At 37.0% G+C, this 22,631-nt stretch overlaps 1 protein-coding gene across 2 annotated transcripts in view; it reads left to right on the forward strand.

Annotated features, from left to right (window-relative positions):
* ERBB4 (erb-b2 receptor tyrosine kinase 4) overlaps nucleotides 1-22,631 on the forward strand; it is an 819,175-nt gene that overhangs the window by 765,792 nt on the left and 30,752 nt on the right. For both annotated transcript variants that reach the window (XM_045575406.1, XM_045575407.1), the window contains exons 21-25: nucleotides 13,033-13,188; nucleotides 15,444-15,519; nucleotides 16,676-16,822; nucleotides 19,459-19,556; nucleotides 22,008-22,178. In XM_045575406.1, the coding sequence (XP_045431362.1) occupies nucleotides 13,033-13,188; nucleotides 15,444-15,519; nucleotides 16,676-16,822; nucleotides 19,459-19,556; nucleotides 22,008-22,178 (648 nt within the window). The remainder of the gene's footprint in view (nucleotides 1-13,032; nucleotides 13,189-15,443; nucleotides 15,520-16,675; nucleotides 16,823-19,458; nucleotides 19,557-22,007; nucleotides 22,179-22,631) is intronic.

Below are 22,631 nucleotides of genomic sequence, written 5' to 3' on the forward strand. Positions count from 1 at the left end.
GCTCCATTCAGATTTCATTTTCCATCCCCAGGTATGCATACAATCTTTGTACCTCCATTATAGTATTTATCACAGTGTTCCATGCATTCTCTCTCGGTATGTGTTGTTGCATAGATCTGAGAGGATGTGCACATGTACAGTTGCCCATTGGCGCTAGAATATTCTACGTGTCTTCTAGAGTAGTTTGCCCATTATTTATCTTCTAAGAGTACGTGGGTTAAAACTCAACTTCTCTAGGATGTAAAATTCAGAAGAATCTCCCTCAGTGTTAAATTCTGATTTAAATTCCACATAACAATGATAATAAAAAGGCTAAACAAATATATAGTATGGAGTTTCTCCTCACTTGTCAAAACCTCAGTCATAGTTCTCAAAACATTCATTCTAAATGAAGTACTCAGTTTTCTAAAAACTCTTATTTAAATACTCTACTATCACTAATATCAAAAATTGGATTTTGTTTCTTGGTAAAGCTAAGAAAGCACTTTATGTTAAGGTTTGTATAGCTTGACTCTCCTGATACTGAAGTAATTTACATTTAGTCACAATATACAGAGTAGACATTAAGTTTGGTTAGAGTACAGTAAGAAAAATAATCTGTCTAATCCTAATGGATGCAGAGCTATTTTATAACAATTTTGGTATTGAATGTACCTTTTATGGTTTTACAAATAGTCAAAATTAACATATAGTTTCAAAGAGCCCTTTTGTGACTTAATTCAAAGAAAGTACCATTGTATTTTAACAGATTCTTTGGGTAAAAATATGGTATTGCTACCAGAATACTGATATAGAAAAAAAATACTATTTCACTTTATTTTCATTTCCTTGCATAAGATTGTGTTTACAGTGTCATTATCCACAAAAGCCTTCTATGGAGTATTTTTTTCTTGTAATTAAAACAGTAGGAATTAATGACAGGCTGGGGAAGCTTGCTGTTTTGTAATAATGAATTGGGCTATTTGAATGGGTAAAAAATGTTAATACAGCGATTATTGCAGACTGAGCTAAGTCTTCTCATAAAAGACAAAAGTACTAAATTTGCATTAGGTGCTTTTAAAATGAAACTGAATACTGTGAAGCCATATAAAGGTAGTCTGACTCTGCCAGATATTATTACAATTGTAAAGAAATATAGAAGTTATGATTCAAATAAATTCTCCCTGACAGCAAAATAAACCGGCTGAGTTTTATAACCCAAGGTCACCAGTTTCATTAAATCCATACATTTCGTTCCTTGGCTGGGGTGTGTTACTTCATTGTACTGCTCTTTTAGTGGTTGATAAAGGGTCTATAGTTTCTTAAAGTTAGTGTTACTGGATTGAGGGGTACATTTGCCTGCATGCATCAAGGCTCCATAAGACACAAAGAAGAGTTTGCAACAAAGAAAGTAGGGTCTTATTAAGGAGCTAGCACCATGATCAGAGTCACAAGTAGCTCATGCTCACAGACCTGGCTCCTAAGGGATGAGTGACACAGAGGAAAAGTCATTAATCATGGTGACTAAGGGAGCTAGGGTCATTGTCAAGGTCATGATCTCTACTGATTGGTCAGCACTAGGGTCAGGGATAGATTCAGAGAAAGCAGTAACTATTTATTCATTTACATTTAAAAAGAGCACAGCCCTAGCCATTTTGGCTCAGTGGATAGAGCATCTGTTTAAAGCATGATAGGAGGAGTGTAGTAATGTATGGTGAGGGGGTGTTTCAGATAAAGGGAATATACAATAGTAAGTTCAAAGACAAGAAAGCCAAGATAATTTTAAGGTTCGCTTGGGCCGTAGACTTCTACTGGAGGAGTTTCAAGAAAAGAAGTTATGGTAACAAGCAGAGTCAGGTTGCTTAAGGATTTTCTTTGGCTACAGGAGAGAAGAGGTAGTTCAGTGCTTGTCTATGTGCATGTGTGTGTGCATGTGTATACACATGTGTTAGAGGGGGGTGGGAGATAATGAAATGACAGAAAGTACACAGGGACAAAAATACTAGCATTTTCACAGGATTCAGCCTGAGGGTTTAGTGACTACGGATGTCAGTAAAGAGTCCTGAGATAAAGAACCAATAAAGTATTTATGAACATCTGTGAGGCTCCTTGGGGAACCCCAGAAATACCAAGAAAATATTGCTAAGATTGAGCCTAGAAAAAAGTGAAATCTGAGTTATTCCTATGACATAGTGTGTATCCTGAAGCCTGTGAATACAACAGAAACCCAGAAGACAACTCCTTGCCAGTTAAAATAGGAATAGGCCTTCCTCCTTTCATAATTATGATTCTCCTAGATGATGATGAGCTAGAAAATGAGTGGAAATATAAAGCAAGGATCTTTTTACCTTATGTCCCTTTGCAGGCGTTAGGCATTAGAGAGAGAAAGCCCTAGACTTCTGACACAGGGAGCGTGCCAAGATTTAAAAAAAGGAAATGCATCACACTGAGCTTCCAAATCAGCTGTCAGGGATTGAGAGGAAAGCGGAAAGCTCAGGCTCAGATCCCTGTGAGGACTTTGCAGAGGAGTGTGGGTCAGAGCAGATGATCGGGAAGTAGCCAGTTGACTTCCAGTGGGAAGTGTATGGGTACCGCCCTGTGAGGTTTACTCGTGCTGGGTAAGCATTGGCACAGTCGGCCCAGGAGAGCCCTTAGTGTTCAAGGAATTCCACTTTCTCTTCTTGAGAAGATACTTATTTAAAAAGATTCAGTGCTTATAATGAAACTCAGCTGCCTGAACTCATGAGCGAGTAAAACCACAGTCAAGAAAACACTCATTGAAACTCTTTAACTTTGCATGATGGCAGAAGTTTTGCTTTGTAACAAGAATATTGCAGAAAAATGGATACCATTATCGTAAGAAAATCATATAGACATATTCCCACTTATTGAACTGCAAGGCTTTCAAGCCGCAGCATGCAATTCGCTGGAAGTACAGAATATTAGGAATGATCTGTTTCTGCTCAATTATAGCTAAGGTGTCCGATACTCAACCTCTTTCCTATAGTGTTTGAATGTATTTGCACAATATGTATGCTCAGAGAAAGGCTCGGCTTCTATCTCTTAATCTAGAAGTTGCTGTATTAATAGGTTGCACGCTTCATTGATTTCTAATTAATTTCTTAAGAGACGCAGAGGGTAACTACTGCATCTCACAGATATCTTTGTTCTCAATGCAACCCACGTCTTTATTGATCAGCTGCCTAAGGAGCAGAAGTAATCCATTTTAAGTGTACTTCTCTGAGAGTGTGGACACTCTACAATTCACTCCTCCCATTGTAATTATATTGGCAAGAGGTCAGCAAGAGGGGCAAAACTGTGCTGTGTTTATATTCTCTTGATCCAGGCCAATAAGCTTTTCCCTGCAATTTATTTAGTAGGAAAGCAGTGGCTTCTCACCTCTGCTTCTTAACCTTCCTTTGTTTCCTTGTTTGTTTTATTATTGTTATTTTCTTGTTCTTTAAGAGAAGTTTGAGTTCCAAGGTGGATGACCTGCAAATTCTTCCAATGAAAATGTTCAGAAGTTTGGGTAGGGTAGCAAATACAATTTTAGAGGAATATTTGGAGAAATGTCGGAACAAGAAGAAAAAACTACTGTTATCACTGCCAGCTTCATAAATCTGTAAACAACGTCCACATACACTCGTGCTGATATTCAAATATCCCCTTGCAGGGTTTTGGCCTAAGTTCTGCAGGGTTTGATTTTTCTCCATCCAATCACAGATATTGTAAACTTCTAAATTTGCTCCACCTGCACTAAAAGAAAAAAAAAAATTGCTACTGCTTGGACAACCTTACAATTTTGGTTTTATCATTCATTTAGTCCAACTACAAACATGTAGTTAAATGACAAGCAATCTAAAAATTGTCAAAAATACATAGTTCAATTCACAAACAGTTTGTACGAGGGGAACCCTGAGAAACTCAACAGGTCTGTTTATAAGCCTCAAATGTTCATTATGCACAGGGTTTTTATTTCATTGAATTCTCAGAGCACCCCTTGTCTGTACAATGATCATTCCATTACATAAGCTGTCTTTTTTTTTGGTTTCATGTATGATTTCATAGTCTATTGGCTATAATGGAAGAATCTCTGCCTCTGGAGTCAAGCTTTCTGCAGTCAACTCTCGTTTGTTCTAAGCTTTGTCCTCCTTAGCTAGGACCCTCGGTCAAGTATCTTAGTTCCCTGGTCTGTCCTCAGTTTCCTTATCTTAAAATGGGAATAGCAGTAGTACAGACCTCTTTGGGATCTTCTGAGTTCCTATATACAAAGCACTTAAAAGAGTGCCATAAAACAAAGTGCTTAAATAACTATTAACTTTTATATGTACAATCATTCATAATAATACCCTACATAATTATATTTTGTCCTCCCCATATGATTTCAGTGTTCATAAGTAATAATAAGAATCTCCATGTTGTATTTTCCATTGCAACTATTGCCATTATTATGTGTCCAGATTCTCCTATGCTAAAATAAGTACCAAATAGCATATTATTTATATTGTTAAGCAAATTTATAGGATTGCACAAATCATGTTAGTGCTCAGTTCTGCTTGTTTACTGTCAAAGACATGGAGATAAGCTTGGTGCCCATCAATAGGGAAATAGACAATAAATTGACTGTGCATGCCTGTATAATATATGTGTTTATGCCGGAGTTTGTATGTAAAATTTAATGCAATGATGATAAGCAGTAAACTGGATTGCATGTAGCAATATATTCGAATCTAAAGAAAGCAGACTGAGCAAAACAGAACCTATTCTATTAATAAATTGCCCCTGAGGACTGCTCCACCTACCCCTATTCCTGAGGGGAGATCAGGGCAGCAGCTGCTGCTCGCACCCACTGATGGCACTGGCCCTGATCGCTCTGCTCCGTCAGCATGTGGGAGTGATGATGGGAGCAGAGCTGCTGGCAGACAGGGAACTGGGGGCCATGATGGGAGGTGAAGGGCAGGGTTGTAGAGGATGGGCTGAGACCCACCTCTCTGCCTACCACAGCCTCACGGCCCACAGTTCCTTTGAAGGTGCATGAATTCATGCACTGAACCCCGAATTGAAGACATAATACTATTTATGTATTAGAAATAGCAAATACACTTTTTAAAAAACATATAGATAAATAAATTACAGATGACAGATTGGAAGCGGATGATTCTGTGGATGTTTATAACGAATAGAAAAATGATATTTGGGTGGAGAATGGAAGGGAACAGCAGTAATAACACACATGAATTATAGAGTAGGGTTAGCCCAAATGATGTGTGCCTGAGCCTACAAAGAAAGCAGAGAAGAAATTCACACATATTGCCTCGGGTTGGCTCCCAGAAAACAGTCTCTGAGACTGACTTGCATGCGGGATGTCATCTGGCAAGTGTTGTTCTCAGGAACAACATCTATAAGGCAGTGCCAGAGCAGTGTTACACAGAGGGAAATTCGGGGCTCTCATTAAATTGCAACGGAGGTGTCATCCGACCCTATGGAGTGCTCTGGAACCAGCTAGCCTGTCATAACTGTCCAAGGGGCAAGGCCTTTGGAAGTCTGTGTCAGCTGATTGCTGAACATAGCTGCCTCCCGTGAAAGGGTGAAACCCCTGCAACGTGCTCCCTTTACACTTGGATTGGGGGTTTCAAGATCTCAAAACTGGCACAACTTTACTGAGAGCCATCAGCAGCCAACACACTGGAGAGCTGAGCTTATCAACACTTCGGTACCACAGAGGTTTCTGGGTGGCACACCACACCATCTACTATATGCATATGAACACACTCAAAAAATAGTATTGGGACTTTGTGAAAAACATGTTTCAAATAGCAACAAATAATATTTTCATTACACATTATTCAAATGACAGAAATTCGGTTGTCTTCAATATTTCAAAATCTCAAGTACTACAACCTGGACAAATCTCTTGAAGATCATAGGTGCATTTGGAAAATGTGAGAATTAGCATTGTTAACTCCAAGCCAGTTTAGGACAGTTATGGGAATCTGCATTCTTCCTCTGAGAAGAATGATAGGAAGAACATTAAGAGATAAAGATAATGAGAAACAGATCAAATCCAAGTGTATAGTTTAGTTTACTTCCATGTACCTACTGAGTAACCAATAGATGTTTTAGTTGGTTTGACTGTTATTTTGCTTTATAGTGGGCAAATAGTATTTTTAATCAGGGGGATGAAATGTGGAGATTATTTATTTAGAAAACTATGGTATCTTAGAATATCAAGGTTTTTTACAAACATGATGACATTGACTCTACAAGGAAATCCTCAGGGTAGATGCTATCATTATCCCCATTTCATGGATAAGGAATGTGTACCACAAATAAATTGACCAAGGTCCTATACCTAGTCAGTAGCCAGATTTATTTCTAGTCTGTCATCTTAAACATTGGATGCACTAAACTGTCTTCTATTAAAACATATTTGTGGCTCTCACTAAACATTGAAAGGGGGAAGCATCTGGTCTACCCCATTCTTTACTACTCTCTGTGTCTATTATTGGACCACAATTTAATATTTTAGATAGATATATTTTACAGTCCCCTCTATCATGGAATAAAAATTTAAAGGTAGAGATCATTTAGGCTAATCTGTCACTTTTATAGGAGAGGTAAAATGAGTACCTATGGTCATAAAGCTAGCGAGCGACATGACCAGGACTTCTATCTTGCAACATTCGGGCCTGTGTTCTTTCTATACTTCCATGAGCCAGCTTTGGTTATTGAAAAGACTTCTCCGTTGATTCAATTACAGAGCCCCCTTAGCTTCCCTTCTTCACTATCTGCATAAAGTCATTGACTTCATTACAGGATGTCCCTTTCTTCACTGGAACATGCTCATATCTTTAGCTCTAACAGTAGAGAGAATTCTAGTTGGATTTTTTTCCCCCTGAGGGATAGAATTGCTTCAGAAGGAAAGGTAAAAAAGAGGGGTTAATTTCATTTGAAGTTACCTTTCCTGAAGCTTCCTTTTATTAAGAAAGCTTCAGGTTATTAGAATGGAGACTAAAAAGAAAGAAAAAAAAAAGCACTCTTGCTAACTCTAGAGATTAACGCCTGTGAGAGCTGACTGCAACTTGAAATTTTTAGCTCCACACGTTTCATGAAACTGTCGCATGGCCTACATATGGGAAGCAAATATTTATTGTCAGAAATAGTCTGGTCTCTCTTGACTTCCGTTAGCTTCCTGCAGCTGGGCAGAATTCATTTTCACATTGAATTAAAACAATAATAATGCAGTTTTGCTAGACAGCTCTGACTCCAATATCCTAAGATTAAAAAGAAGGTCATTGGTAGTGCTCTTCAATGCTGATATTTTAAAATTAAGTCACTGATTTTTTTAATAGAACAGTTTATATGAATTGATTCTTACCAGAGATGAAAACTTTATATTTAGTTATAATAAAAGCATCTTTGGATTTCGTATTAAAGTGTGTTTCTGAAAGTCAAGAGTAAAATTTTGTCTTTCCTTAGCTAGTTCATATTTTTTGATGCACATTTTAAGAGGTATGAGCAAAAAAGAAAACAAGCATTCTTTGAAAACTTATAGTGTAAAGAGCTAGTATGAAAAATGGTAAAATTATTAATGGTAAAATCAGACTTTTAGCACCTAGACCAAGAAATAGACAAAATACCCTAAACCCCTGGCTCATGTGGCTCAGTTGGTTGAGCATTATCCCATGCACCAAAAGGTCACTGATTTGATTTTTGAACAGGGCACATGTCCAATTTGCCAGCTTGATTCCCATTAGGGAGCATGCAAAAAGTGATCGATGTTTCTCTCAGCTCTCTTTCTCTCTCTCTTTCTTCTCTCTCTACTTTTCTCTCTCTCTCTCTTTCTCACCCTTTCTTTCCCCCTCTCCCTGTCTCTTGCTCTCCTTCTCCCTGTTTCTCTCCCTCCCATCTATTTCTCTCTCTCTCTCTCTCTCTCTCTCTCTCTCTCTCTCTCTCTCTCTCTCTCTATATATATATATATATATATATATATATATATATATATATATATAGCTTTCTATCTCTCTTTCTCTCTCTCTCTCCATCCCTCTTCCTTCATCTCTCTCTGAAATCAATAAAAACATATTTTTAAATGCCCCTGAGACACATCTACAAAAAACTCCCCTCAGTGCTGAGTGATAAAATGCAGAGACGTTGGTATTGTCATTTACTCATGGACAATATTTTCCAGTATTGAAAACTTTGACCTATCTTGTTCTGAACTTTATCTTCACTAAATTCCTAAATTTGTGAAGTATTTATGGAGGGCACCAAATCTTTTAATAGATGCCATAATTTTTGGTTCTCTTTGGACGACAACACCTTCAGGTGAATTATATTAAAATAATACTGTGAACAATAATGGTTCTCAATTTTCTATCTACACATTAATAACATGTGTAGATAGGTTATAGGTATATGTATCATCATTTGCAAACATGTCTTGAATACCTACTATGACATATATTAGTTGAGGTTTACAGATTTTCCTCAATAGGCAATTCATGTTAATGAAGGTAGGTGATTCTTATGAACACTAAAACTATTCATATCTAAATATGGAACAATAATGGAAACATGCTTGTTCTTTACTTCCTATATGCCAGTTACTATTTAAGTGCTTTACATATATTAATCATCTAATCTTTACCACAACCTGTGACATAGGTGTTATTATGGCTGTTTCAAGAGAAGGAAGGTGACAGATTTTAATTAACTGGCCAAAGTCACACAGCTGGAACATGGCAGTGCTTGAGTTTGACTCAGGCAATTGACTCCAGAATCTGCACTCAAACCCACAACACAGCCTGCATACTCTGGGGCCAAAGCAAGAACCTAGTTTCCAATTTACATGATTCAAACCCCTGCTATATTACAAAAGGCTCTATTATTTAGCTGTATTTTAAATATAAATGCAAATACTCAATTGCCTGCGTTTTGCCCTGAAATTCACAGAAATATCTAATATTTTTTCTCAAAAGTACTAGAATATTTTATAGTTATATGACTGCACTGTGTACATAGATTTCTGTATACCCACATGACCCTGTGACCTATGGAGGGGGGGTAGGCTTAAATATGCAGATATAAGGGCCACAGCAAGGGATCAAATCCAAGTGCCATGACCTCTGTTAGCATCAGTTTTCTCATATTTAAATTGGGTTGAAATCAGTATGCATCTCATAGGGATAAGTTAACCTATGGGTGTAGAAGTGCTTAGTTTAATGTATGCCATGTTCTAGGTATTCGGTCAGTGTTAACTGTGATTGTCAATGTCCCTGTGCCCATAATGCACTCCACCTGAGCTGCCATGGAAAGAACATGAGAGTTACTATGGGGCAGAGTAAAAGGTTTCTTTTCAACCAATACCGCGTCCCTCTATCACAACGAGTGATTGTTCTTTAACCATCTTTGAGCTTTAAGGGATATCAGTTTATTTTTGTCTGTTTCTGATAGCTACTTGCCTCCATAATTGCATCTGATTGAAGGAGTGATTTCATTTTGATGGAGTCTAGCAGAGAATATGACTCTAATGAGAACTTCAAATAAAGAAATCTGATCTTCAGGACTGTGATGTGCAGAAACCTGTTGTTAGCAATCCATAGGCGATGCAACACTCTCCTTCAGGGTGTGAAGGTAGAACTAAGGTGGCATTCAGAATTAAGGATTTAAAGTGTGCATCTGTACAGTGATGTTTCAAGTTACAAAGCAACCATACAAATGTATTTTGATGGCTTGTTAATACCACAGATGCTTCTGTTATTATATATATATTTTTTAAATTATATTTTATTGATTTTCTACAGAGAGAGATAGAGAGCTAGAAACATCGATGAGAGAAACATCAACCAGCTGCCTCTTGCATACCCCCTACTGGGATATGCCCGCAACCAATGTACATGCCCCTTGACCAGAATTGAACCTGGGACCTTTCAGTCCGCAGACCGACGCTCTACCACTGAGCCAAACCGGTTTCGGCTGTTATTATACATTTTAATGGTGGTCAGGTGGGTGCTGAAAATTGTATACAGGTTGTCATCTGATTTCCTGAGTTGACTTTTCATTATTTTGAAGAAAATACATTTTCTGGATAAATATTATTGAGGTTCAAGATACTGTGTCACCTGCTGAGGCTCTGTGTATGGAGTTTTAAAGAACTTTAGAGTTTTTGAAATTTTGCTTGTAATGGAGACTATGTCAGTAGATTCTTAGTGAATGTTAGTTCCCCATTGATATAGCATATATCATTATTCCTGCCAATGTTTAAGAAATATATACATCACATTTCCATTAGGATGATATTTACTTAAAGGAATCATTATATACCCAAATTATAGAACACACACACATACACAAATTATTCTCAAGTTATTATCCTTTATTATTAAGTCAGTTAACTAGGCTAATGATTTTATTTTAAAAATGTACCATGAAATCTATTTCCTAATATTCTTTCTGGTCTAGTTTAGTTGAAGTTTCACCCACTCGTGTATGTAGAAGCTGGATGGGTATCATAAAGGATACTAGCAAAATAGTGGGTTCCTGAAACAGAAGACCAGATGCTCTCAATTGGGTACATCTAATAATTAGCTAAAGAGAATGTTTGAAACTTGCCTGTTATGGGAACTGAAAATATATATGAAAAATGGGTGTAGCACACAGACTGCCAGTACGCAGCCTTTATTTCACACTCTGGGCTGTGGCAGTGGCTCCTGACTTCAGCTTTATGTGTGTCCAGTCTATCCTCAGGTCACAGATTACTGCCTCTCTCTCCTTTTTCAAACAACTTCAGCATCACTGCATTGAATGCTGCACAAAATGCAAGGCCAAATTCTCTACCATGACATGGAAGGGACCCTTCTTGGGTCTGGTTTCTCCCTAATTTTCCTGTTTCATCACTCACTGTTCCTTTTTCCTTATATATTATTCTCCAGAGGGAAAAAAAACAAACAAACAGAATGACAAAATGCCTTTGTCCTAGTATGCCATGTTATGATATCCCTGTGCTTGTTCTCTCTATCTGCAGTTTTGCCTTCATCTTGTCCAACTGGTGGCTATTATTCAAATCTTACTTATCACTCACTATCCCTTTAAAGCCTCTCTCAGAGGCTGCTAGGCTGTACTACAAACAGTCCTTAAGATACAGCTCTGCTTACATGCCTAACATGCATCACGCTGATCCACTGGAGTTTGTATTCCACATCTGCCCACTTCATTAACTTATCTCCGTCCTTCTTTAATGCCAAGACTTTGACTCCTTGTCTCTCTGGTCTCTAGTACAGTCCTAGGCACATAGTATGTGTGTCCTGTAATTATGTGTGGATCTGAATAGTAAGTTGCCTACACAATTTCCATATTCTGATAGGAGTGTGGTAAGAGAGAAAATAATGAATATTATTGTAGACATTTCTTCAATTGACAAAAATTAATGGTGATTATCTCTTAGGCAATATGTTGTTGTTTTTTGATCTTTCAAGTCACCTAAGGGCTATATGTTTTCAGACTCACTTTATTCTAGGAATATCCAATTTGGCATAATCAAATAGAAAGCACTATTTTAAAAAGGGCAAACCCTCCATAAATCCCAGCCATGGGTTGATTTCAGAAAACACTAATACATGTGGTGTCACCAACTGCTGACTGATTGGACCATCACAGGCACTATCTCCACTGGTTGTGTTTAATGGACATTTCTATAGAGTTTGGCTCATGATGTTGTTTGAAGCAATCTTCTCTTTACACTACACTGGGCATACAGTTCATAATTTTCTGACCTGTGTGATTTATGTGTCTGTTTTCCACAGCTTTTGTTTTGATATCAGAAACCATTAATCCTTCAAAGTCCTGAAGTTGTAATGTGAACTGCCAACAGCATTGATTTGCAATTGGCATGAGAGTATGCTTTGACCATTTACAAAAATTCTGATTTGCTTTGGAATGACAACCTTTTCTTTTTACCACTGAAGTATTCCAATAAAGAATACCCTCTGACTCTTTAATAAAAATACATTTACTTAAACAAAATATATTCACTCTAGGCCTCTGAATTCATTTCCTTGGCTTTATAATATAAAGAGTCTTTATATCAACCTTTTCATTAAAGCTAGCATTTGACTATTAGTTCCCCTGCTGCTGAGGTAACCATTAATAATTATTGCTTCTATGAAATTTTAACAATCTCTGTAAATACTAATAATATATGTCATCTATCATAAGTGACATATATATAACATATATACATACATGTATACATATGTATATGTACACATGCATGCATGTTATATTGTAGGGTGATCCAGCTATATCTCTTGTTGACAATCAGCAATACATTTTATTTTTAATTATCCTATATGTTTCATGAAGACAACATATTAAAAGTTAATTTGAGGGTCATTAAAGCTATGTAATTTCATTCGTGTGTTCTTATAAACACTACAAATGTCACTGAAGCCTTTTTTAAATTACAAGCTTTTAATGACTGTAGGGTATTCTTCATTTTTTGCATAATTAACAAGAATAATCTAATTCTGCAACCTTGATAAGAATCTATGCTGGTGATTTGGGCACCATCAAATCTTTATATGAAATACCTTTCAAAATTATGGATAGTTGTATTTGTTTGGAGCAGGCATGTATGGGGAAGATGACATGACACAGGAATTATTGAAAAGAAAACAATTATGAATATGTGGATCATTCCAAATATATTTTAGCTTATCTACGAAGACACCTGCACACCTCAGTAATGAGAGTGTTTGCAAAAGAGCATCAAGTCTCTAGGGAGAAAAAATCATCTAACATTTAGCTTGTGTGCAGGTAATTTATTCTTCTTTATAGGAATTCCGGGAGAAAATGCAAAAAGCTATTTGTTGTTCACTTTTTTATCCCAGGTTTTCCCTAAATTTTGAAAATATTCCAGGGATCTGATTCACTTAGAAAAGTTAAGCATTTTACACTAAATGCTAAAAAAAAAAATTAAAAAAAAATGCCCTTTTAGTCAACAGAAAAGATGAGGCATTCACTGACTGTCTCGGGGAACCTTGTGTTTTTCAGGGAATGATGTATCTGGAAGAAAGACGGCTTGTCCATCGCGATCTGGCCGCCCGTAATGTCTTAGTGAAATCTCCCAACCATGTGAAAATCACGGATTTTGGACTAGCCAGACTCTTGGAAGGAGATGAAAAGGAGTATAATGCTGATGGAGGAAAGGTGAGTATTTTTTGAGAGCTATGTTGCTTGTAAGCATATGATGGTATCCTTTCATCTACTTGTATTTTATAGGAAGAAGCCAATAAGCCTGAGATTTAAGAGATTACATAATCCCAGTTCTACCATTGACAGTGTCTCCTGCCAGGGTAAACACACACAGAGAGAACACATTGCCAGCTATTCTTTCTCAAAAGTAGCTCAAATAAAACAATGCCTGTCTGGACCCAGGCAGTCCTTATGTGAGGTCCAGTGTGGGAAAGTGGGCGGGTCCTTTGGGATTCCAGAAACGAGGCTTTAATCCAGGGCTATAGAAATTGTTGCATTGGTCCTAAAAGCATAGAGCTGACTCTTACAGGGGATATAATTTCTCTCTCACAGGCTGGCGAGAAGCTTGGCTGCTTCCTTAGGACCGTAGGAAGATTGACCAGCCTATTTAACTTCTAATCCTCCTGGAACCGATAAAACAGATTCCTCTTATCTGATTTATTTGTTTTAGCTTTTATCATAGTGTAGGCATTACCAATTTGCTTTATTTATTACCTGACTCTTTCCTCTGTAACTTGCTATATCCCAAGGGGTCTGAATAGCTACAGTTTCTCCTAACTTTTCTGACCCTCCAGCCCCAGGCTCTGCCTGACACCTGTGGTCCTGCCTCTCTCATCCACCAGATGTTCATGGCTTAGGTTTTTGTCTTTTTCCATTCTTGGCTGACAAACCAGTATAGTTTTATTGTGCAGGTCCTTCTAGCTGGACTTGGGAAAACTTAGATAAGGAGAATCAAATGATAAAACAAAAACACAGTCTTACCTTCCGCTGACCCAAAGCTAATACTGATAAAAAGTTGTCATATAAATGATATGTTTATCATATGCTTTATTTAACATGGACCATCCAAATATATTTTATAAATATTTTGAAGTGATAGGCTTCTAAATGTTTATCATTGATTTTTTTATATTCAATTCTTACATAACCATATGTATTCAAATATTACCAAGAATACAAAAATTATTTTTAAAAATACAAATGCAGTTTTGTAGTATTATCTGGCTTTTCCCTTGATTTTATTAGCTTATTTTGCCTGTTTATTACCCTATCACAGCAGTTTGAGACCAGAGCTTTGAAATTCACTGCAAGATTGCACAGGAGCAAAAGTCTATAAATCACATGACTTCACTTGTCTTGAGAACATACAGCTGTAAGATTCGTCTAAAGCAAGATTCATTATAGCTTTAAATGCCTAGTAACCATTAAGTCTTTATCAAGCCACCTGTGATTTAACCTTACTTCTTCAACACAATGTCCGCAGTCTATAAAGTCAGCTAACTCCTTGCCCATAGGGAAATTATTTTCAATGTGTCTTCTGTTCCCTTTCACTGCATGCTATGATTCTGTCATGGAGTTACCTTGGTATCACCTTGGTGAGCAGCCAACCTCATGCTTTCAAAGGCCTATTTAGTTTTAAGCTTTCAACTGCCAAGTAGCAGTGTTTATCTTTATTCCATAGAATCTAGTTATATTTTCAGCTACATAATGCTGCTCTTTGTAGTGAAACGCATTCTGCTGACCCATCGGCAGCAGGGTATGTGAGCTGAGTTGTTTTGCTTGTAGTGATGGGGGTGTGTACTGATTCCCTCATATTCTTTTATATAATTTCTGTACTGAAAATGGTACGAATTTTCAATACTAGCTGATCAAGATGAGGGATATTATTTGGGGTTGGGGACCAGAGCAAGACTAACTTTGTATTTCAGTTTATTAGGTGTTTTAGTGCCACAGTTATATGAAAGGAGAGGGAAGAAGCAAGCATGGAGAGTCTATTTCACTGGTGGGCTGCCATTTGTCTGAGGGTGAGAAGGGATAAGTGAGAATTCAAGGAGACTGATTTTGGGGGAGATATGATATGATCCCACTTTGTAGAAGTACGTGTGTTGGTGTTTAGAATTGTAAAACAATATTAGCTAAGTCTAATTACTACATAAATTAAGAATTACAAAAAGTGATGCTTATTTTGTTAGTTTAGTTTTCTCTGTTTATGAAGATTTTTTAAAAAAATAAATGTATCTTTAGGTTAAATCATTTTAAGAATTTATAAATGTCAATTTACTTGTTCCCTGTATTGAAAAACAACATATTTACATTTGCAATGCAAACAGTCAAAAAATATATAATTGAAGCAAGACTCACATTGAAGAAATCAATGTAGAAAATAGTTTATATAACTATAAAACTTTTACTTTTTTATTTCTCTATAGATGCCAATTAAGTGGATGGCTCTGGAGTGTATCCACTATAGGAAATTCACCCATCAAAGTGATGTCTGGAGCTATGGTAAGTAAATTATACTAAAAAGTTATATGCCTCCCCACCATGACTGCCCACCAGGAGCAGCCCAATTGGAAATGTATGATCAGATGGCCCTGTGAGGTTACTTTCCAAAGAACACCTTTTTTTATTCATGGAAGTGTTAGGAGCTTTAAAAAGACTGCAGTTTGAGTAAATCATTTATTACAGATGGCAGTGGAAAAGAAAACATAGTCTTAATTAATAGGTTTTACATAAAAAATTACTGATTATATAAATCAGTGACACTTCTCTTGATAATACTATTGTGCCCAGATATTGATTTCTGAATGTAGAGTCTTTATCCTAAGGAAAAGTATATATTTTAGTTCTACAATTACTAGAGCATAATGAAGAAGAGATATGTAATATATGTATTATTGCTCAAATCAAATCATTATTATTATTATCAAATAATAATATCTGCATGCTAATATTTTAGGTGTTTGCTTTTACCAAGAAAATTAATTCAAGAATGGGATTTTTTTGTGTAAAGAAAAAATGATTGTTAATTTCTTTCAATTTTGTAATCCCCACTTCACATGTATAATATCTTACATATGGATTATTCCCACTCAGGTTTTCATATGTCCTAAATAAATGAATCTGTTTTTATTCCACTTATTATCTTTGTGTTAGTTGAAAAGGGGGCCACAATTATTTACCCTAACAAAAGCTAATCATTCAGGAACACCAGCTTAGTCATTAGAACTTTTAGTAGCAAATATGTTAATCTTGAGTTTAGTCAATATCAGATTTTACCTGCAATCATATTTACTCGGTGCTGAATACACATGCATATAGTAAATAAATTGTTTTGTCTGCTCTAATGTGGTATAGTGAAACTTAACTTGGGGCAGCAAACATTAGCATTATTTATAAGTACATGGGGAACAGATTTTTTATTCTGATTTTTGTCCTGAATTGTCTTTACTACACATTAAAAATGTCAAGATAATATTAATTGAATTTCTTACAAAGATTTTGTCATCGGGTGTCTAAAAATGAGTAGAGGAATCAGAAGAGCCTTTTTAAATCTATTTTGATTGCCCTCTGGGGAGCATTCCTTTGCCGCTTGTGTATTGCTTAGTTATTCCAAATACGTTGTTAATGTGCTTACATAAGAATTTAATCTCCAATTTAGGAGTCACCATATGGGAACTGATGACATTTGGAGGAAAACCCTATGATGGAATTCCAACCCGAGAAATCCCTGACTTATTGGAGAAAGGAGAACGTTTGCCCCAGCCTCCTATCTGCACTATTGACGTTTACATGGTCATGGTCAAATGTAAGACAGCAAAATGATTTCTCTATCATTCTTAATAAATTAATCTACCTGCGTAATGGTTTTGTATATTGATAATTATAAAAGTTCAAAAATAATTATGGAAGCAGCATGTAAACACCTGTGCATTTTGTGATCATTATTAAAATGAAGCGGTATCATGCCTCTGTGGTGTGAAGTCAAATTATATGATTTTTATCATTTCCATGGCAATCAAATTGTCTTACATAAAGAGATGAAACTAGTCACAATATTAGTATTTTTATAGGAAAAGTAGAGGCCAGATGCATGAAATTCTGAGAGGGCCTTGGTCAGGCCCCCTGCGGCTGCAGCTTTGTCTGGTAGGAAGGACACATGGAAGGACATCCAGTCTAATTAGCATATTATGCTTTTATTGTTATAGATACCAGGCTAAATAAATGATCCTATCTTTAATAAAGACCATATTGATCATAACTCTAATTACATAAGATGGCTGTCCCCAGGTGATCAAAGATGGCCACCCCCAGGTAGACACAAGATAGTGGCCACAAGATGGCCTGTAGGAGAGGGCAGTTGTGGGCAAAGAGGCCGGCAGGGGAGGACAGTTGGGGGGGTGATAGGCCTGCAGGGGAGGACAGTTGGGGGGAACCAGGCCTGAAGGAAGGGGCAGTTTGGGGTGACAGGCCTGTAGAGGAGGGCAGTTAGGCATTGATCAGACTGGCAAGAGAGTGTTTAGGGTGATCAGGCTGGCAGGCAGAAGTGGTTAGGGGCAATTAGGCAGGCAGTGAGTGGTTGGAAGCCAGTAGTCCTTGACTGTGAGAGGGATGTTCCAGATTGGAGAGGGTGCAAGCTGGGCTGAGGGACACCTTCCCCCACCTCCATGTACAAATTTCATGCACCAGGCCTCTAGTCTAAGTATAAAGAAAGAAAGCTTGAAATTGATAGCATAAAAATGAATGACATGGAAATGGGTTTTTGGCCACAGGATATGAGCCAGGCAAAGGGGAAGTGGGTAGACATGAATCTATATTGAACTAAAAAGATTATATAATACATGTTTACTTATTTCAATTTGATCATTTGTTTATGTCTGGCTCTTTCTTTTAGTTCTCCTTTCTATGCCTAGGCAAGTGTTTTAGAAGCCGGGGCTCTTAATTTAAATAGAATTAGAAAAGTCTCTGGAGTTTTTGACTTAATTTAAGTGAGCTTAACATTCAGCAATCTTTCTTGTGTAATCTGGGGTTTTCCCCTTTTGATTTGCACAGGATTAGCAAAGAAACAAACTGGTGAAGGTGAATAAGCATCTTATTAATAAGAGACTTTGGACCCAGGTCTACCCAATTTATATTCATGACATGTGTGATACATTCTGACAGGGAGGAAAGAAATAAAAAATGTGCTTTCCAGTGCAGGTCAGCATGCCCTTTTCTCTAAGCACGGTTCTATTTACTCAATATTTAGTTGGAGGGAAACTGAAACCTCGCTGTGAAGTTAACCTTTTTCTGTCCCAATGTGTTCCAAAACACGATCTTCTTATTAGCATCTTGGCATCAAAAGTATTACTTTCCCCCGCCAGCAGATGCGTGTAGAATACAGAGCATTTCAACTTTGTTAGAAGAAATAAAATTTACGTGTAATTAATAATATACAAAATGACACCCAAATACTTTCCAGAACAAGAATAAAAACTGAACTCCTAGACAAAAGAGAAAGGAGCTCTATGGCTTTGTTGGCTCAAGCACTGACCAGAAGTCTATGGAAGAATGTTTAAAAACACGCACTCCTTATATAATTTGATCCCATACCTAGCATACAGGATGATTCCTATATTTCATTTAGATACCCTAATGAAATAATGAAAAATTAAGAAAACTTTGCCCAATAGGGAGTTTTACCTTGCTTTTAGGAGATTTAGTACCTAAGAAAAGGGTCATTTGGCAAAAACATCAAGGAAACCTGGTACTTTTATTTTTGTCATCTCATCAGCTACACAGAGCCTGGGGAGATGAGACCCACTTTAGCTAGACTCCCAGCTAAATAACAATGCATACTTGAAAACTGCTGAGAGAATTTTTATTCTGAAAAGGCTAGTACTAAAACAAGATAATGGTGATGGATGAACAAACGTTACCAATCACTGTACAGTAGTTTGTTGTGATTTTTATTTCCCCCAATCAAGAAAAAGATACCATTAAAAAGTTGCTTTCTATTCTTCTTCTTTTTTAATCCTTTGTGCTATTGTACCAACCTTTTATTCCATGGCTCTCCTCATACAGAATAATAAATTATATTCCAATCACCTTTTCTATAACCACCAAAGAAAAGCTTTAAAAGAGAATTCTCTCTGTACCTAAGAAAAAATTATCTGAAAGTCTACTAAGTTAGTATAATTAAACTAGGTTATATATATTTTAGGAAGAAAACAATTTTAATTTAGATCAGGAAAATAAAAATTTATGTTATTCTATAATATATTAAATTTAGTTGTGTCAACAAACTGATTGAAGTGGAACCTTCATCTTTTGGGTTGTTTCTTTCATTAACTTTCTTTGTTTCTCAAAACACTATTGTAAAAACAACATAGTTAGCCTATATTTTCATAAATTCCATGTCCCATTTCTTCCTGATTATGACTTTTATTGCATGTGAATTTCTAGGTTGGATGATTGATGCTGACAGTAGACCTAAATTTAAGGAACTGGCTGCTGAGTTTTCCAGGATGGCTCGGGACCCGCAAAGATATTTAGTTATTCAGGTGAGTACTTATGCCTTAGATTTTTAACAATTTCCCAATGGCAAACTCACTCCACATATGAGTGATATCTGGGCTTTGAAACTGTGGAAATCACCCTCACAAATAGACTAACTAAGCAGAACATCATGTGAAATGACTTATGAAAAAGAGCTTTTACTTGTTGTCAGAATTCTTCTAAATACTTTCCCTTAATATTCAAGTGCCTCTGCTATTGAACAGCTAGATAATTATGATTATTCATCTACACAAAAAGCCTTTATTCTGACACTAGTCTTCTAGCACTCTGCTTTTTGTTAGCGTTATGTGTGTCATGTTCATTATTATAATCTTCTCTTTTCAGATCAAAAAAGGATCGATTTTTATCTTACTCTTATCCACGATTGAAGACAATGAATTAAAGCTTCAATATATTGATATTTCATTTCATAGAAGACTATTTTTAAATTTGTTTGGGGAAATATGTAGTATCTAAGCATTACTCAGATTCAAATGAATTGATATGCATATCCTATCTAATAAAAGAATAATATGCAAATTGACAGTCACTCCAACACACAAAATGGCTGCCCCCATATGGACACAAGATGGCTGCCACAAATGGCCAGCAGGGGAGGACAGTTGGGAGGGACCAGGCCAGTAGGGGAGGGCAGTTGGGGGCAATCAAGCCTGCAGTGAAGGGCAGTTAAGGGTGACCAGGCTGGCAGAGGAGAGAAGTTAGGGATGACCAAGCCTGAAGGGGAGGGCAGTTGGGGGGCACCAGGTCTGCAGGGGAGGGCAGTTGGGACCAGGCCTTCAGGGGAGGGCAGTTAGGGGTGACCAGACCTGCAGTGGATGGCAGTTGGGTGGGGAGGACCAGGTCTGTAGGGGAGGACAGTTTTAGGGGTACCCAGGCCTGCAAGGGCAGGCAGTTGGGGAAGGGGACCAAGCCAGCAGGGGAGAGCAGTTAGAGGTGACCAGGCTGGCAGGAGAGTGGTTAGGGGTGACAGGCTGGCAGGCAGAAGCGGTTATTGGCAATCAGGAATGCAGGCAGGCGATGCAGTTGGGAACCAGTAGTCCTGGATTGTGAGAGGGATGTCTGATCAGGCCTAAATGGGCAGTTGAACATCCCTCCAGGGGTCCCAGATTGGAGAGGGTACAGGCTGGGCTGAGGGACACACCCCCGTGTGCACAAATTTCATGCACCAGGACTCCAGTAAATTAAATAACAGGCCAAAAGAGTTCATGTTTAACACTAGAAAGAAAAAAATGGGTTGGGAGCCTTAGCTGGTTTGGCTCAGTGGATACAGCATTGGACTGTGTGCTGAAAGGTCTGGGTTCGATTCTGAACAAGGGCACATGCCTGGGTTGTGGGCTCAATCCCCAGTAGGAGGTGTGCAGGAGGCAGCCAGTCAATGATTCTCATCATTAATGTTTCTATCTCTCTCTTCTTTTATGAATTCAATAAAATATATTTTTAGCCGAGACCGGTTTGGCTCAATGGATAGAACGTCGGCTTGAGGACTGAAGGGTCCCGGGTTCGATTCCGGTCAAGGGCATGTACCTTGGTTGCGGGCATATCCCCAGTGGGGGGTGTGCAAGAGGCAGCTGATCGATGACTCTCTCTCATCGATGTTTCTAACTCTCTATCTCTCTCCTTTCCTCTCTGTACAAAAATCAATAAAATATATTTAAAAAAATGGATATATATATTTTTTTTAAAAAAAAATATATTATAATCAGGTAATTTAAGTATATATATATATATATATATATATATATATATATATATAATATTTTCAGTGATGATTTTTACCTAATCCATAAACAAATAGACTTTGGCTTATGTGGAGAGCAGCTACAGTGTTTGGACAGATTCAAGTCTCAGAATAATGAGAGGGCACATTACCTCATCTATATGAAATAGATGAGGTAAGAAAGAGTATAACAAGGGTTTGGGTGTCTCTCCCACTCCTATTTATGCTTTATGCCACGTGGGCTGTGATTTTTTAATGCCCTCACTTCAACAGTGTTGTGTGCCATGGGACAAATATAAGCCTGTGCATCCTGATAACTCTACACTATGAAACAAACCACCCTAAAAACAAAGATTGATAAATCAATTGCCCTTTATTATTTATTCGTAAAGTCAAACCCCAGACACCATGTGGGCAGTAAAGCTGACCACTACTCTCAGATCTGAAATGTGTTTTGTCTTCCTCAAAACATAGCATTTTGCTTTATTCATCTCTGATGGCATTTAGTGTATTCTTTTTTGTATTAAATGTGTTTTCCTTGTCATATCTGAGCATATTACAGGCTCTTTTATGGCTGGCAGTTATGCTAAAGAACTATTTTTTACATGAGTACATGCATTTTCAAGCATTGGTTTTGATTATAAATTTACTGCAAAGGCCATGTATTTCAGATAAAAGGAAGAATCAAATTTTGTGTTTCTCATTGGCAATCCTTTAGGGTGATGATCGTATGAAGCTTCCCAGTCCAAACGATAGCAAGTTCTTTCAGAATCTCTTGGATGAAGAAGATTTAGAAGATATGATGGATGCTGAGGAATACTTGGTCCCTCAGGCTTTCAACATCCCACCTCCCATCTATACATCCAGAGCAAGAATCGACTCAAATAGGGTAAGAAGTAATTATATATCAAGCATCATATTAGTATCATATTATTACTGAGAAATGAAAATATGTAAATATATTTAAAGACTAAAATTACAAAACATTTTTATATCCCAAATCAGTGTTATTGCTAGCTTAAAAACGTATCATATACCATACCAAAAAATTGCTACAGTAAACTTGTCATACATAGTTAATTTTGGAAGAAAAGTATAGCAATACAATATGCACTTTGAAAATCTTCAAGATTTCAGGAGAAACATTTTATTTACCTTAAGTAAGTTAAAACAAATATTTTTTAAAATTCAAAAGCCAATTCAAATAAAGAAAACTGCACATGTATAAATAAATGAAAGGTGTGTTGTTGTGTGTTTTTTTTTATCAAGATGAGCTTTCTACTTTTCTTTCTCAATAAGATGATATAACTTATTAGTCAAGAGGTAATATCAATACAATTCT

Source organism: Pipistrellus kuhlii, unplaced genomic scaffold (genome assembly GCF_014108245.1).
Source record: "Pipistrellus kuhlii isolate mPipKuh1 unplaced genomic scaffold, mPipKuh1.p scaffold_m20_p_7, whole genome shotgun sequence".
NCBI classification, from domain to species: Eukaryota; Metazoa; Chordata; class Mammalia; order Chiroptera; family Vespertilionidae; genus Pipistrellus; species Pipistrellus kuhlii.